Source organism: Calonectris borealis, chromosome 26, assembly GCF_964195595.1.
Source record: "Calonectris borealis chromosome 26, bCalBor7.hap1.2, whole genome shotgun sequence".
Classification (NCBI taxonomy): domain Eukaryota; kingdom Metazoa; phylum Chordata; class Aves; order Procellariiformes; family Procellariidae; genus Calonectris; species Calonectris borealis.
In genome coordinates, this window is record NC_134337.1 from 6171728 (window position 1) to 6185703 (window position 13976).

General features: G+C 56.9%; 1 protein-coding gene across 1 annotated transcript; it reads left to right on the forward strand.

Moving 5' to 3' along the window:
* The first annotated feature begins 642 nt into the window (after positions 1 to 642).
* Positions 643 to 13759, forward strand: IKBKE (inhibitor of nuclear factor kappa B kinase subunit epsilon). Its single transcript, XM_075173940.1, has 20 exons — positions 643 to 1015; positions 1805 to 1945; positions 2381 to 2510; positions 2980 to 3161; positions 3473 to 3633; positions 4117 to 4227; positions 4541 to 4720; positions 5071 to 5273; positions 5687 to 5751; positions 5831 to 5922; positions 6601 to 6702; positions 8032 to 8107; positions 8204 to 8316; positions 8614 to 8690; positions 8931 to 8970; positions 9797 to 9898; positions 11595 to 11691; positions 12249 to 12352; positions 12632 to 12703; positions 13471 to 13759. Exons 1-20 carry the CDS (start codon positions 929 to 931, stop codon positions 13502 to 13504), a joined length of 2169 nt encoding a protein of 722 aa, XP_075030041.1. The 5' UTR covers positions 643 to 928; the 3' UTR covers positions 13505 to 13759.
* Positions 13760 to 13976: the final 217 nt, after the last annotated feature.

Sequence of the window (13976 nt, forward strand, 5' to 3'; positions counted from 1 at the left end):
GATGGGGAGCTGCGCTCCTGCGGGAGCCATCCCTGCAGCTGGATGCGGGAAGCCTCTGGGACCTGTAACTCCCGCACAGCAGCTCTTGGAGACGGACGGCTTGAGCTAAACCACCCCGGCCCCGGCACAGCCTCTGAGCACCCCTGCAGCGCAGCTGGGGGCTCTGTAAAGCGGAACGGCGGCAGCAGCTCATCACAAACGATCCCGACATGCGAGGCCGTGTCCCGTGCCAGGGGCAGCCTGGCACGCACACCGCGGGCGCCCGGCCCGGCTGGCGAAGGCTGAACGCAGACCCTGGGTGCAGATCCTGGGTGCAGACCCTGCTCTGACTCTGCTTCCCATCTCCCTGCCCCAGGCAGGGCTGTGTGCTGGCCAGGGCTCAGCACCATTTGCTGTTACCAGAGTCCGTCCCGGCCCTGGCCGCTGAGCCAGCGGAGCGGCTGCGGAGCCCAGCACGCCTGGGGACGGCTGCAACTCTGGGAATTTTTTTCTCGAGCAGGAAGCTGAAGCATTTCCTCCTCCAGCCGCAGCTGATGCTTGCAGAGCGGGTTTTGCAATCCCATAGGTTTCTGTTCTCGGGGCGGGGAGGTGCCGCTCACCACCTTGCAGCTCGGCGTTTGTTTGCTCGTATTTTTTTGCATCTGTCAGTGTTTCGCTGCCAGCCCCGACAGGTCCCAGCGACAGGGTGGGTTTTGGCAGCGCTAAGAGCTCCGTCCATGCGCAGCCCTTCGCGTGGTGCTGCCCGCTCGGTGCCGGCGAGGTAGGAGGCTGGCGGCCGCCTGCCACGGGGTATGTCCTGCGGCCGGCTTTTTTCCCCTGCATTGCCAAGCGAGGAGGATAAACGCTGGGGTTCGGTGGCGGGGCTGGCGGAGGCCAGCGGTCCCCGGGGTGACTCGTCTGCTTGCCCCCCGCAGCGGCGCTGCTGGAGATGCAGAGCACCCCCAACTACCTCTGGAGCACCGAGGACCTCCTGGGCCAGGGTGCCACGGCCTGCGTCTACAAAGCTCGCAACAAGGTGAGCGGGGGCAGCGGGGGGGGCAGCGGGGGGGGCAGCCACCCCAAAGCCCCGGTACCTCCGTGCCCCCCCCAGCCCTCCTGCCCCACGGGGCAGGGATGCCCATGCTCCCCTCTGCTCGCCCTCCTGGCAGCATCGGGGGCTGCTTTGGGTTTTATTTTCATTTTTCATTTGGCTCCTTCCCCCCGGGCACCAGCTCAGGTCTGCAGGTCGAGGGCAGCTCTCGGGGCGCTCACGGCCAGGTCCTGCTCGTCGGCTGCCGGCGCTCCCATGCACCGTGGGGGGAAGAAGCTGTTTTCAGGGGAATGCCCAGAGGTTTTGAAAACCCCATCCTTGGCAATTTGCATATTTCATGCAAACACTTGCCAGGGTTGGAATAGAGATTCTCCGCCTCGCCGGCCTTTGAAGTTTATTGAGCAAGCTGTCTCTGCGGGGCGCGGGGCAGGAGAGGCGGCTTCGAGGATGGTTTGAAAACAGCCCCGTCCCGCAGAGCGCAGGCGGGGAGCTGCCAGCCCCAGCTCCAGCTATAAACTTTTTATGAAGCTGAATAAACACGCTGCTTTGTAGCACGTGGGCTTCAGGGCCAGGAAGGGAGGCGAATAACAGCAGTTTGCTTTTGCAGTGGAGAAAATGAAGGCTGCGGGACGCCTGCTCAGAAAGCACGTTACACTGTCAGCGTAGTTTGCATCCCGAGCGGGATGTGGGAGCAGTAACGGAGCTGATGGAGCTGCTTAGGACGCGGATGGCGTCACCTCCCATTTCCTTTTTCTCTTTTTCCTCTTTTCCCAGAAATCAGGGGAGCTGGTTGCTGTGAAGGTCTTTAATAACGCCAGCTACCTCCGGCCCCAGGAGGTCCAGATGAGAGAGTTCGAGATGCTGAGGAAGCTGAACCATAAAAACATTGTCAAATTATTTGCTGTGGAGGAGACGGTAAGCGGGACCTCAGCTCGGAAACCAGCTGTGCCAACTGGGCCAGTGATATGGGGGAACTGGGCTGAGCCGCGGGAGGGGAGCGGTGGTCCCGGGCTGCCTTCTCCTGCCGTCCTCCAGCTCCGCACCAAGCCTCAGCCCACCCTTCAGCACTGGGTGAAGGCACTGGTGTGTCACCAGTGGCACTGGTGTGCCTGGGTCACTGGGCTGGAGCACGGACGTGACCTGCTCTTGTCCCCTGGCCGGGCGTGTGGCACAGCAGGGACGTTCTCCAGCGCTGGTTTGTCTGAGCAGGAGAAACCCAGGGACCCACCAACCGAGGGAGGGGACCTGGTCCTGCCTGGGGGGGACAGGCCACCGGCTGGGCCAGGGGCCAGGCAGCGATGCTGAGCGCTTTGTGAGCCGCCGAGCCCTCACGGCCGCTCCCCGCCGCAGGGCAGCAGCAAGCAGAAGGTGCTGGTGATGGAGTACTGCTCCAGCGGCAGCTTGCTGAACGTGCTGGAAGACCCGGCGAACGCCTTCGGCTTGGCCGAGTCCGAGTTCCTCATCGTGCTGCAGTGCGTGGGTGAGTGCGGGGGTCCCCGCGCCCCGGCCCGGGACGGGCAGCTGCCTGCCATCGCGCGCAGCCCGGGGCCGAGAGGCTGCAGGCTGGGGACCTCGCGGTGCTGGTGGGACCCTGCGGGCACCAGCCCTGGGCTATGGACGGGAGGGCTGGGCTGAGCGGTCAGAAATTGCACCCCTGAACGGGGTGGGTTGGCGAGATCCGCGTTCGGGGAAGCCTGAGGGTTTCTCCTTGCAGACCCGCCCCGGGAAGCAGCTCTGGGAACAGGCTGTGCCCCGCAACAGAGGGGCACGAGGGCACGAGGGCTCATCCTCTCCATTCCCCCAGTCACATTGGTCCCCATTTAAATGCAACCAGCCCTGGGGCTTGTCCCCGCTCCGTCCCTTCTCACGTTCCTACGTTTAAACAAAACCCGCTGGAGCAAACTGCTCCAGCCCCACGCACGAACGCTGCCTTCCCCCCTTGTGCCCAGTGGCAGGGATGAACCACCTCCGCGAGAACGGCGTTGTCCACAGGGACATCAAACCCGGGAACATCATGCGGCTGATGGGGGAAGATGGGCAGAGCATCTACAAGCTGACGGATTTTGGGGCCGCCCGAGAGCTGGATGATGATGAAAAGTTTGTGTCCGTCTACGGGACGGAGGAATATCTTGTGAGTACGGCGTGTCGCCAGGCCGGTGGCCCTTGGGAGTCCTGGGGGAAGCTGGTCCCCATCCCTCCATCCAGCGGCTGGGCAACTTGTAGAGAGCAGCAGTGCCTTGGAGAGCCCAATCTCAAAGGGGCCACGTTTTTCGAAGAGGGGAGCTCAGCATTTTTGTTGTAGAGTTACAGGTCACGCTTTGTTTGGAGGACCCAGCAGTAGAAGAGGTCAAAGCGAGCAGTCAGTTTTCAAGTCCAAGGCTTGATGCCCGCTGCAAACCCGCTGGACGCGTTGCAGTGCTGCTCTCTGCTTCATCCCTGCAGCACCCGGACATGTACGAGCGAGCGGTCCTGCGCAAGCCGCAGCAGAAGGCGTACGGCGTCACTGTCGACCTCTGGAGCATCGGTGTCACCTTCTACCACGCTGCCACCGGCAGCCTCCCCTTCGTCCCCTTCGGGGGACCTCGCAGGAACAAGGAGATCATGTAGGTACCGCATCCAGCTGGGAGGGCTGGGCGCTGCGGCGTGGGGAGGTGGGACCGTGGCTGGTGGCCCTGGGGGCTGCAGGACAACCTGGCTGCGGCTTGGCGCGTGCCAGCAGCACCGGGTGACTATGCGCTGTAGTTTACTGCTCATTTAATCCCATATAGCCCAGAAAGCCCTGAAACGTAGCCCGTAGAGAGTGTGGTGAAGGGTCTGTGCCACATTTACCGCATTTGCCCTCAGAATGCATTCTCGTGACTTTGTGGCTAAACAGCTGGGAGAGGAGTCAAGGTTAATGTTTGCTTGAAAGTTTTTGACCGTTTCTTGAAGTATTTTCCCTCTGTGTGTTTTTTTGCTTTCTGTGAATCGTGCCTTTCCCAGCCCATCCATGCTCTGCCCTTTCGCTCCTTGCTGAACCCGAGGGACGTAGTGCCCAAACAGAGGTCACTTGGCTCGTTTCAGCTGCAAACAATTTCTTTCAACAGGTATAAAATTACCACTGAGAAGCCTCCCGGAGCCATCGCGGGGGTCCAGAGGCAGGAGAACGGGAGCATCGAGTGGAGCTACGAGCTGCCCGTCACCTGCCGGCTCTCCACGTGAGTGCCCCTTGCCGGGCTCAGCTCCTGCTGCGGGTCTCACGCCCTGGCACCGCGGCTGGAGAGGGCATCCCACCTCAGACAGCGCGTTAAGGAGGCAGATGAGCTTTTCATCTGCCGATGTCACAGCTCTCAGCCCAGGGCTTTGCTTTACAGCCGGGAGAAGGGGGTGCAAGGCAGGGCAGCGGCTCCGTCGGTACGGGAGCTCAGCCGCAGGAGAGGGGCTGCACCTCTCCCCGGCCCCGCGGGTCACCGCATTTGTGGCTCAGGGTTATGCCAGTCTGTGCAAACATCTCTTCTGCTGCTGCTGCAGGGGGCTGAAGGACCAGCTGATACCCATTTTGGCTAACATCCTGGAGGCGGATCAAGAGAAGTGCTGGGGATTCGACCAGTTTTTTGCAGAAACCAATGACATTTTGCACAGGATCGTGGTCGATGTCTTCTCCCTGCAGCAGGCTTCCTCGCATCGCATCTACATCCACTCCTACAACACGTAAGGATGCCAAGACTGTGCTAAAAGTGAATTTGGGAATGGAGCTCAGGAGCCTCAGCCCCCCATTTCAGTAGGTGACCCTGGGGGAGCGCCCGTTCCCCTTGCACCACAGTTAAACCAGGCTAAAACAAACTGGGCTCAAACCAGCCTTTGCTGGGGAGTGCACTAACCGGCAGCCGTCGGCTCCTGGCGTGGCACACGGAGAGCCCCAGGGAGGTTGTCCCAGGGGCTGCGCTGACCTCGTGGGATGTTTTGCTACGAGAAGAGGGCGGCAGGCTGTTAAAGCGATGGAAATCTGAGCGGTCGCCTCATTGCTTATTCCCCATCCTTTCGTTTCTTTTTCATTTCAGTACCACCAAGTTTTTAGATGCTGTCTTCAAACAAACAAATATAGCCCCTCACCATCAAGAATATTTTTTTGAAGGTCATCTGTATGAGTTGGATCCTAATCTACAAGCTCATAATTTCTGCAAAACCACAGAGCGCAACCCTCTGACCTTGCTGAGCTCCGCTGAGCAAGCAGAAGACGTGGTAGGAGTCAGATACAGAGACCGTGAGTACCGTTGGCGTGGAGATGCATCACGGCATGCAGGGTGGCTGCCGTAAGAGAGATTTGCTTCAATTCTTATCCTAATAGACTCCAGTGCACAGCAGGGGGTGGAGGGGTTACGGTGCTGGGGCAGGGTTAGGAGGTTTCAGGGCAGTTTTCCCCTGCCGTGTGCTGTCGCTCCACGGCTGCCCGCCACACTGGGCTTTGCAGGCAGTTCCTGCCTTCATCCACATTTCCAAAATATCTTGGAGAGCTGCACTAAGCCTCCGGGATCGCAGCTGCTCCCGTGCCTGAAATCCTGAGCGGCTGCGGGGTTTGCTTTGGCGGGTGTGAGATGTCCCTGTGGGTCCGCAGCCGCGGCTTGGGGGCTCCGGGCTGGCTCCCCAAAGCACCGTGACCGCTGTCTGTCTTTCCAGCGGCACTTGAGTTTCCAAAGTTTGTCCCCAAAGTGGACGTGGTGGCCGACTGCGGTGCAGCCAAGGTAGGTGGGGGTGCCCGTGCAGCCCGGGGGAGCCCCGGCCACGGAGGCGCAGCCCCCGGCAGTGCCCTTTGCTTTGCAGAGCGCGGTGGGTGCCGTGCACCAGGCGCTGCGGATCGCCCAGGCCCTGCGGCGCTGCCGGGAGCTGCTGGCGAGAGGTCTCCACTGGGTGATGTGAGTGCCGGAGCCACCGCGGCCGCGGGCGGCGGGGGGGTGACCCGTCCCTTCCCAGCACCGAGAGCTTCGTGTGTTAAGAGTTCAACTGCTCGGGGTTTTCCAGCCTCTTCCAGGCAGTGCAGGACCACCGGTATCCTCACAGGGTACTGGGAGGGAGCGCGGCACGACGGCCAGCGTGTGCCCCCGTAGAAGGGACGCTACGGGTGCCAGGGTGCCAGGCTGCGAGGGGGCTGGACCCGGAGGAGGACCTGTAGTAAAATACCACTCGGTGATGTGAGGATGCTCCTGTCCCCACTTGTTACTTTTAAGTCACTGTTTTCAGTTCAGGAGATGCTGAGGAAAACAGCATCATCATCATCATCATTATTATTATTACTACTACTGCTACTACTATTATTTACTATTAATATTATCATTATGCATTTTCACTGTCCTACCCATTTCACTTGGGGCAGGAGCTTCTTGTGCAGCGGCAGGACAGTGCCCAGCGAGCACGAGCCCCCCGCCCGGGAGCTGCACCCAGTTTTACGTGCATCCAGCCCCCCATTTTCTCACGAGCAGCCAGAGAGGAGCCACCAGCCCCATCCTAACCCCCTGCCACACATGGCCGGCCCTGGGATGGAGGTCGGGCTGCCGGGGAACACGTGTTGGACGGGCTGTTTTCTCTCTTGGCAGTGGGAATCTGAAAATGGAGTGCTTGAGGATTTTGGAGCAGAAGAGAGGGGCTCTTTCGGTGCTCTCCTGCCTGCAGCTCACTGAGGTGAAGACCCGCGTGCTGTAAGTGTGGCTTTGCGGCCGAGGGGATGCAGGCGCTGGGCTGCGGCAGGCACCGGCGGTGCCCTGAGGCTGCTGCAGATAAGATATGGGACTCTCAAAGGTGCCTGAATAATCAGAAATAAGTAAAATTCCAGGAATAGGCTGGTACCTGGAAGGTAAGAGGCTTTTTCACTGTATGTGGAGGCTGCAGGAAAAGAGCCACCATGGCTTTCTCCCTCTTTACTTCAGTTTTTGATGATCAGACCCCGGTTTCATGGGAGCCCAGAATTAGTCCTCGCTCCCTGCTCCTGCTCGGGGGTTTTCAGACTGTAACACCCCGGGAGCCGCAGAGGGAGTGCGAGGAGGAGGCACGGCTGCTGCTGCCAGCTCGTGGGAAAGGGAAAAAGAGCTGTTGCTGCCAGCGGAGTTAAAATAACGGCATCAGCAGCCGGGTCCCCTCCAGGGTCTGGCCAGCACCGCCGGCCCCGCTCCCTGCAAACAGCCTTGGAGAGCCGAGCGCGGGGAGCATCGGGCAGTGCCAGGGAGGGCGGCTGGCAGCCCACCGTGCTGCATTCCCCCTGAGCTGGCATCCCGCCTGGCCACCCTGGCCATGATGAGATGTCTTTTATTTCTATTGAAGAGGCTCCACTACTGGAGCATTCAATGGAGGCTGAATTACAGAGAAACCCTGGGCTGTCCTCGCCGTAACCAATGCACCCATTCCCAGCCGCACTCCCCCAGGGAAAGCTGAACCCATTTTATCTAAAGTGTCCCACAGTTATTTTGCTTTTCTGTTTCGTTGTTGTAGTTGAAAATTCTCTGCTGCTGCGTTGCTGTTCTTTTATTCTTTTCAATTTAGCAAGTCTCTTCATTTCCATTTCATCTAAAAAGACAGGGACACATGGTTCCCATTGACTTCAGCCGGATTAGCGCAGGGCTGTAGTGCCAAGAGCAGCTGGATGCTGCTGGCTTATCCATCCCTTCCAACACGGGCTGGATCGGGCGTATTTCTGCTGACTTAGCCAGCGTGCTCCGCTCAGCGTTACACTCTCATGCCAGCTGCAGGGCGGCAGACAACATCTCATCTGGAGTAAAGCCAATCCCTATGAAGCTAACAATTTTGGAACAAATTGGACACAACAGGGCGAGTTTTTACCGGATCAGCACTTTGCATCTTGTGGCTCAGATCCGTTACCCTGAACGCAGAGTTTTTGTCCGAGCAAACCACCGCCCGGCTGCCCCAGGGACTCTGAGCTGCCTCCACCACGGGATGGGTTTCCTTTGCCCAGGTGAAGGCTGCCTCTGGCTTATATTCTGCTTAAGGAAAATTCATTTTCTGCCTTTCTTCAGGTACGAGGCTGTTCCTGCGGGCAGCGGGGTGCCGGCTCTGAAGGACGTGGCCGTGGTGAAGACAAGGCTGCAGAGGGTGAGCCCCGGGGGCGGCTCCGCGCAGGGCCGGGGCAGCCGCAGCCGCAGGCAGCATTGGGAGCAGCCGGCCCCAACCTCTCCTCCTCATCCGCAGGTCGCCGAGGAGCTCTCTCAGTGCTCCCACAACATCTTTGACTTTCAAGGGGCGCTGGGCAGCATTTTGTCCGAACTGGTGAAGCACAGGCAACAAGTGCATGAAGACAAAAGGTTTGTAGCACCAGCTTTACCGAAATCCCTGCCAAGGCTTCGCTGTTCTCAGCTGGATTGAGCAGACACCGCGGCGTGCTCCCAAACAGCCGTGCACGGCCCCTCCTTGCAAACAGCTTTTCACAGCCCTGTGCACGCGCGGGGAGTATTGCGTGATGTCCCTGTACACAGACGTGGGTAGCAGCAGTGTCCCCTAGTTACAGCCTGTTCGGGCTTCACCCCAAAGTCCTAACTGCACCCCAACCTCATACCCTTCGTCTTGTGGGGCCTCACGCCTCTTCCCTGTCCCGATTTCAGCATCCGGCAGATCGAGAGCTGCCTGGAGAAGATGCAGCTGATCTACAAGCAGTTCAAGAAGGCCAGGACGTGTCTGCGTAAGTGACGGGGACGGGGACAGCAGCCACGGGGGCACGAGGCACGGGGCTGCGCTGGCCCGGTGGAAAAATGGGTTATTTCAGTTTGCTGGGTTTAGCAGTTATTTCTGTGCCGTGACAGTGGTCCCAGGGGCTGCAGCCCTGAAAAGCCCCGTGAGAGATCTCTGTGTGTTGTGAAATTGCCCATTTCTTGGGTTATGAACAGGAAAACCTGTGGTGACCGGTGTCTTTCCTCCCCAGGGCTGGGCTACAATGAGGAACAAATACACAAGCTGGATAAGTAAGTCCCAGCCCTCTCCCCTTTCTAGGAGCTGCCCCATGCTGCGCCAGGCAGGAGTTTGGTGTTTCTGATTGAATCCGAAGGGGATGTAGAATGTTCCTGGGTCACTAACGTTGAGAGAGGGCGCCTATAAGCGGCTTCTGTGATGGTTCATCGATGCAGGACCTTTCACAGCAAAGTGTTCAAGCTACAAGCGATTTCAGAGGAAGATGTGAGATGCGGGGACAGGGAGTTGCTGTTGGGCCAAATCCCTGCGTGGGGCTGTGGGGATAAGCACATTGCAGGCTGTGGCTCACACAGTACTTACTCAGTTTGTGGCCATTTATTTGCTGAGATGCTGATTTAGGAAGTGTCCGTGCTTTCATATCTGCTTAACTTTCAGTGGGAGTAAAGTGTCTGATGGCTTTTGTGCCTTTAAAAATCCTCCTTTCAGTTTCTGCCAAAACCAGGGGAATTTAATGTGGGCAAGAAATAAAATGCACACTTCAATATATACCAGGGATGGTGAAATTTAACAGGCAGCTCCTTTATCTTAATTAATCTTCAGTCTAACCTTGGACATTTCCCTTAACTCCAAGGCAAAGAAGTGCCCCAGGGGTGGGGGTGACAGCCCAGCTGGGCGTCCCCGCCTGGGTCCCCTGGCCCCCCAAACCTCCCTCTCCTCTGCATCATAATTAGGTTTTATTTTCTCCATAGCACCGATGAGCATCCCGTCCCTCTTTCTCCATTCGGGAACCAGCCTTAGGTCTCCTGCCATGTGAACTGTGATGTTCATTTTCATACGTTTAAGGAAATAAGAGTCTTCTCTCTTTTTTTCTGGTTTTAGGGTGAATTTAGGGCATCTGGCCAGGAAGGTTCTGTTGATTTTCCAGGAGGACTGTGCCCAGCGGTACCAGGAGGCCCTGGCCCTCCACGGCAGCAGGATGAGGTACCAGCCCCTGCCCAGCCCGCTCCCGGGGTTTCGGGGCTCTGGCTTTCAGGGAAGGGGAGAGGGGACTTCCCAGTAATGCTCCAACAACCAGGGCTTCGGAATGCTCTCTGCTATTGATCCAGTATTGGGATGCGGATGGAGATGACGGGGTTGGTAACTGCTGCTGAGGGACTCGGAAAGGGTAATAAGACCTTAAAGCAGCAGCTCTGTGTGACTGCTAGAAACCCTGCTGTGTACGCTGGTTCTTATCCCGTGCCATGTATTTCTGCCCTGTTGTTTTAAGTTGGTTTTTTTTTTTTTAAAAAGCCCCCTAAACTTGCAGCTTGAGCTCAAGCAGCTGGTTTCCTTGTGCTCTGACAAGGCAAGGTTATTTTATCAGGACAAAATTACTATTGAGACAAAGAGATCTACTTATCAGGAATGATTTTCTGTTAAATGGCGTTTGGGGAATAATGCAAAGAGCAAATTACCTTGCAGAGATTGAGCACGATCCACTGCCTATCACAGCAGCGAAGAGCAGGGGTGAGGGGGAGGCAGTCAGAGGAAGAAGATGTTGCAGAAATGGGATTTTTCTGGCAAGGCTGCTTTTAGAGAGCAGCATCCATTCCCCTGGGCTGCCAGTGTAGGCAGAAGGAGAATGGTTTTCCCATGGCAGGGCAGTGAAATCTCCCCTTGGCTTCAGTGGGAATTTTGTCTCAGGGTGATTCCTCCCTGGATGTAGAGCCCTACGAAATCCGTGCAGTGCAGGAGCCCCGTCTGCACCAAAGCAGGCTTTTACCTTTGCTCAAGGGAGGAAAAACTTCTTCATGTTTTTCTGGAGTATTTTTGTATCTGTTTTTCTGTCCTTAGGGAGAAGGCATCGTGAGTCACAACTGGATATTTTTAATTTATTGTTACTTCAGTTTTAATTGTCCTGTTTTGGGTTTCTTCCTGCCAGCAGCCAGGGTTTGTGGTGTGGTGGCTGTTTTTCTGGGGACTGGAGGCGGACCGTTCACCTTAAATATTCTTTCCTTTTTTTTTTTTTTTAAAGCCAAACCAAACCTTTTTTTATACAACTCAGGGCGCGCCTGCCGGGTGCGTGGCAGGAACAGGGCAGTTGGTCCCCCCAAAAAATCACAGGATTTACCCCCGAGGCTGGGGCAGAGCAGCGGGCACTGGTCACACCGCCCTGGCCCAGCTCAGCCCCCGCGGCAGAGCCCACCGCGACGCCGCGTTTTGGGCTTTGGTGTCAATGGTGCTGCCTGCAGAGAGTCTGGCCCCAGGGATGTGCTGGCGGGGGAACTTCTCTGGCCTTCGTACGCTTCAAATGTGAAAGGAGAGCATGCAAAAAGAAATGCAAAACCAAGGAGCCTTTTTGAGTAGATGCTCAGTCCTCCCCGGGGCACAGAGAACCGGCCCGAGCAGCACTTAGGGCAGGAGTGATGGGCTTGAGCTGTCTCTCATATAAGCAACACTTTCCCTAATTAATTTGCTGTTAGTGTTGTTTGGATAACGTGGCCTACGGTGGCTATTAGCAGAGCTGCAGCCGTAATTACAACACTGTTGTGACTCATTTGCTTTCCTTCAGGATTTTAAATTTGATCCAGCAAGGTTTGCAGAAAGCAATACAAAATTAAAAAAAGAAAAAAAATTATAATGATCCACAGTGCTGCCGAACATTGACTGGGAATTTTGTCATCGTTTTTCTTTCTAGGAAAGTTTGTGAGATAAAGAAGCATTTGAAGAAGCTCAGCAACCGCATCAGCGCCTGCAGCGTGGAGACGATGGAGTGCCAGGACTGCCTGCAGAGTGTAGGTGCCCGGGGCTGCTGCTGCGCAGCCTCTCCCTGCTTCCAGATAACGCTGCTGCTCCCCTCTCCCAGCGTGCGCATGAGTGCATAAGGAGGGAAACACCGGAGTATTTTTAAACAACTTGCTGCAGTCCTTTGTGGGTGAGCCACATTGGAGATCTTGTTTTTCCCCACCGCGCAGAGCAAGGAATGGGTGAAGCTTTGGCAGTGGCAGCCCTGGTCCCGAGGACTGCCTGGCACGGGGGAATCTGTATCCCTAGACAGGAATTGCAGTAGTAGAAAAATAACGCTTCACCTCCAGCTCTCATGGTGGACTATCTGACAAGCTGCAGCCCTGGTCCTTTGGTTATTTTATTTTGTTTGTTCTGAAGAAGTGGACGTGCTGGCTGTGGCTACGTAGGCATAATTTCCCCGCGAGTTTTGCCCCCCCCTTGTCCCCGGGGTAGGCACGCCGCGCTCGCAGGGCTGCAGAGAGGGCCCGGCAGCGCAGCACCCGGGGTCGGACACCGCAAACTGCCCGCTGCCTGCCGGGGCTGCCAAGTCTCTCCGTCTCTGCAGGCTCTGGACAGGTTTCTCCAGTCGGAGAAACGGAATTTGGCCCCGATTCCTCCCGCGCCTTCACCCATCCATCTGAGCCAGGCACGGCAGGAGATGGCTTTCCGGTGAGTCTTGGGGAAGAGGGTTTTGGAGACAGCCCGGCTCCCCGGGGAGAAGCGGGACCTGCCACCGCTCATCCTCTGCACGAGCAACAGGGCGAGCGTTGGGGCGAGGGCTCTGCCTCTGCCGGGCTGGGACAGCCTGCGCTGAGCCCTTCGCCGCTGCGCACGTCGGTGACCCGCGGGGTGTCCCTGCCAGCTCAGCCAGCCCTTCCGCAGGGGCTGCTCCCGCGGGGAGCAGGAGGCTGAGAGCACGGGGGTAAGGGCTGGTTGTGTCCCCGGCAGGATGCAGGAGCTCCTGGAGCAGATGCGATCGGTAACTTGTGATCTCCAGTTCAACAACAGCATCATCGAGCGGTGAGTAAGAGCACCCGGAGACGCTGCTCCGAGCGGTGAGTCCTGCCCCGAACAGCCGGACATGCCTGCGCTGCCCTGGGGAGGGGCGGTGGGGCTGGGTGGGCTCCCTGGGAGTTCGTGAATGAGCTCCGGCGTGGGGAGCCGTGCCTGGTGCCGAGCACAACCACAGCTACTCATGGGGTGGTTCAATGGGGGTTTTAACCAAGTTTACATCATGATCTGGCAGCAGAAGAGAGTTTATCTTTCTTGGAAGTTTAAGCATGATCTTCTGCAAATGCTATGTCATGTCTACAGCCTCTTTCCAGCCTTTTTCCTGTGCTGCTCAGCACTGGCAGCTGCTGACTGCCACGGAGAAGTGGATGCTTTCCATTTCTGGATCAAACTCTGCACAAAACCCAGCATCCTACTGCTGACAAATCCCCCTGGGTTTCTTCCTCTGCAACCTTTTTTTGAGGATCTTAATGTAAATCAAGAATATGAATATGCATATCAAAATGTCAAAGAGTTTCAGATCAGATTTTAAAAGAAAAAAAATAAATTGGTGATTCACCCCATCCCTGTTTTTACAGGACCAACTGCGTTGTTGCAGTGTGTCCGCTGTGAATAAGGGGGTAAGAAAGGTCTGGTATGCTTTCGATATGAAGAGCTTATCCCAAGAGACACAGGAACAAGCCCAGAGATTGGTGCCCAGCCCAAATTGGAGTTTGGGACTGCATGAGCCCAGGCGATCCCTCCCTAGCCTAAAGCCTTTGGTTTTATTCCTGCAGGTTAAGCGGGGCTGCCCCCACTCCCGGTATTTGAGAGATGCGGTGAATTTGCAGCTGCTGAAGCAAACCGCATTCCACAGCAGGGGACACTGCCAGCACTTTGGGTCCAGAGCGACGGAGACGTTTGACGTTCGTGTTTGAGGAGCTCTCTGTGTCCTACCTCTCTGCGCCAGCACTTTTGCACGGTTCACCAGCATTAGCTTTGGGTGCCTTGCAAGCCTTGAGCCTTTGAAAGTTTGACCAGAAAATTGGGGTGGTTTTTTTTCTTTTTAAAAAGTGCTTGAAGGACTTCATGTTTTTCTAGCTTCTCTGTATCACCATGTCGGATGATGAAGAGGAAGAGGCTAGACAGATAAATTATCTTTTGCCTTCTTACTCATTTAGGGATTACTCCCACTTTTAACGTACTTCTGCTCCCCGAGGCTTCGTGGGGCAGGGCAGGAGCCCGGGGCAGGAGCGACGCTGTAGCTGGTGGATGAGAGACCGGCTGAGCCCAGGACGGCTCC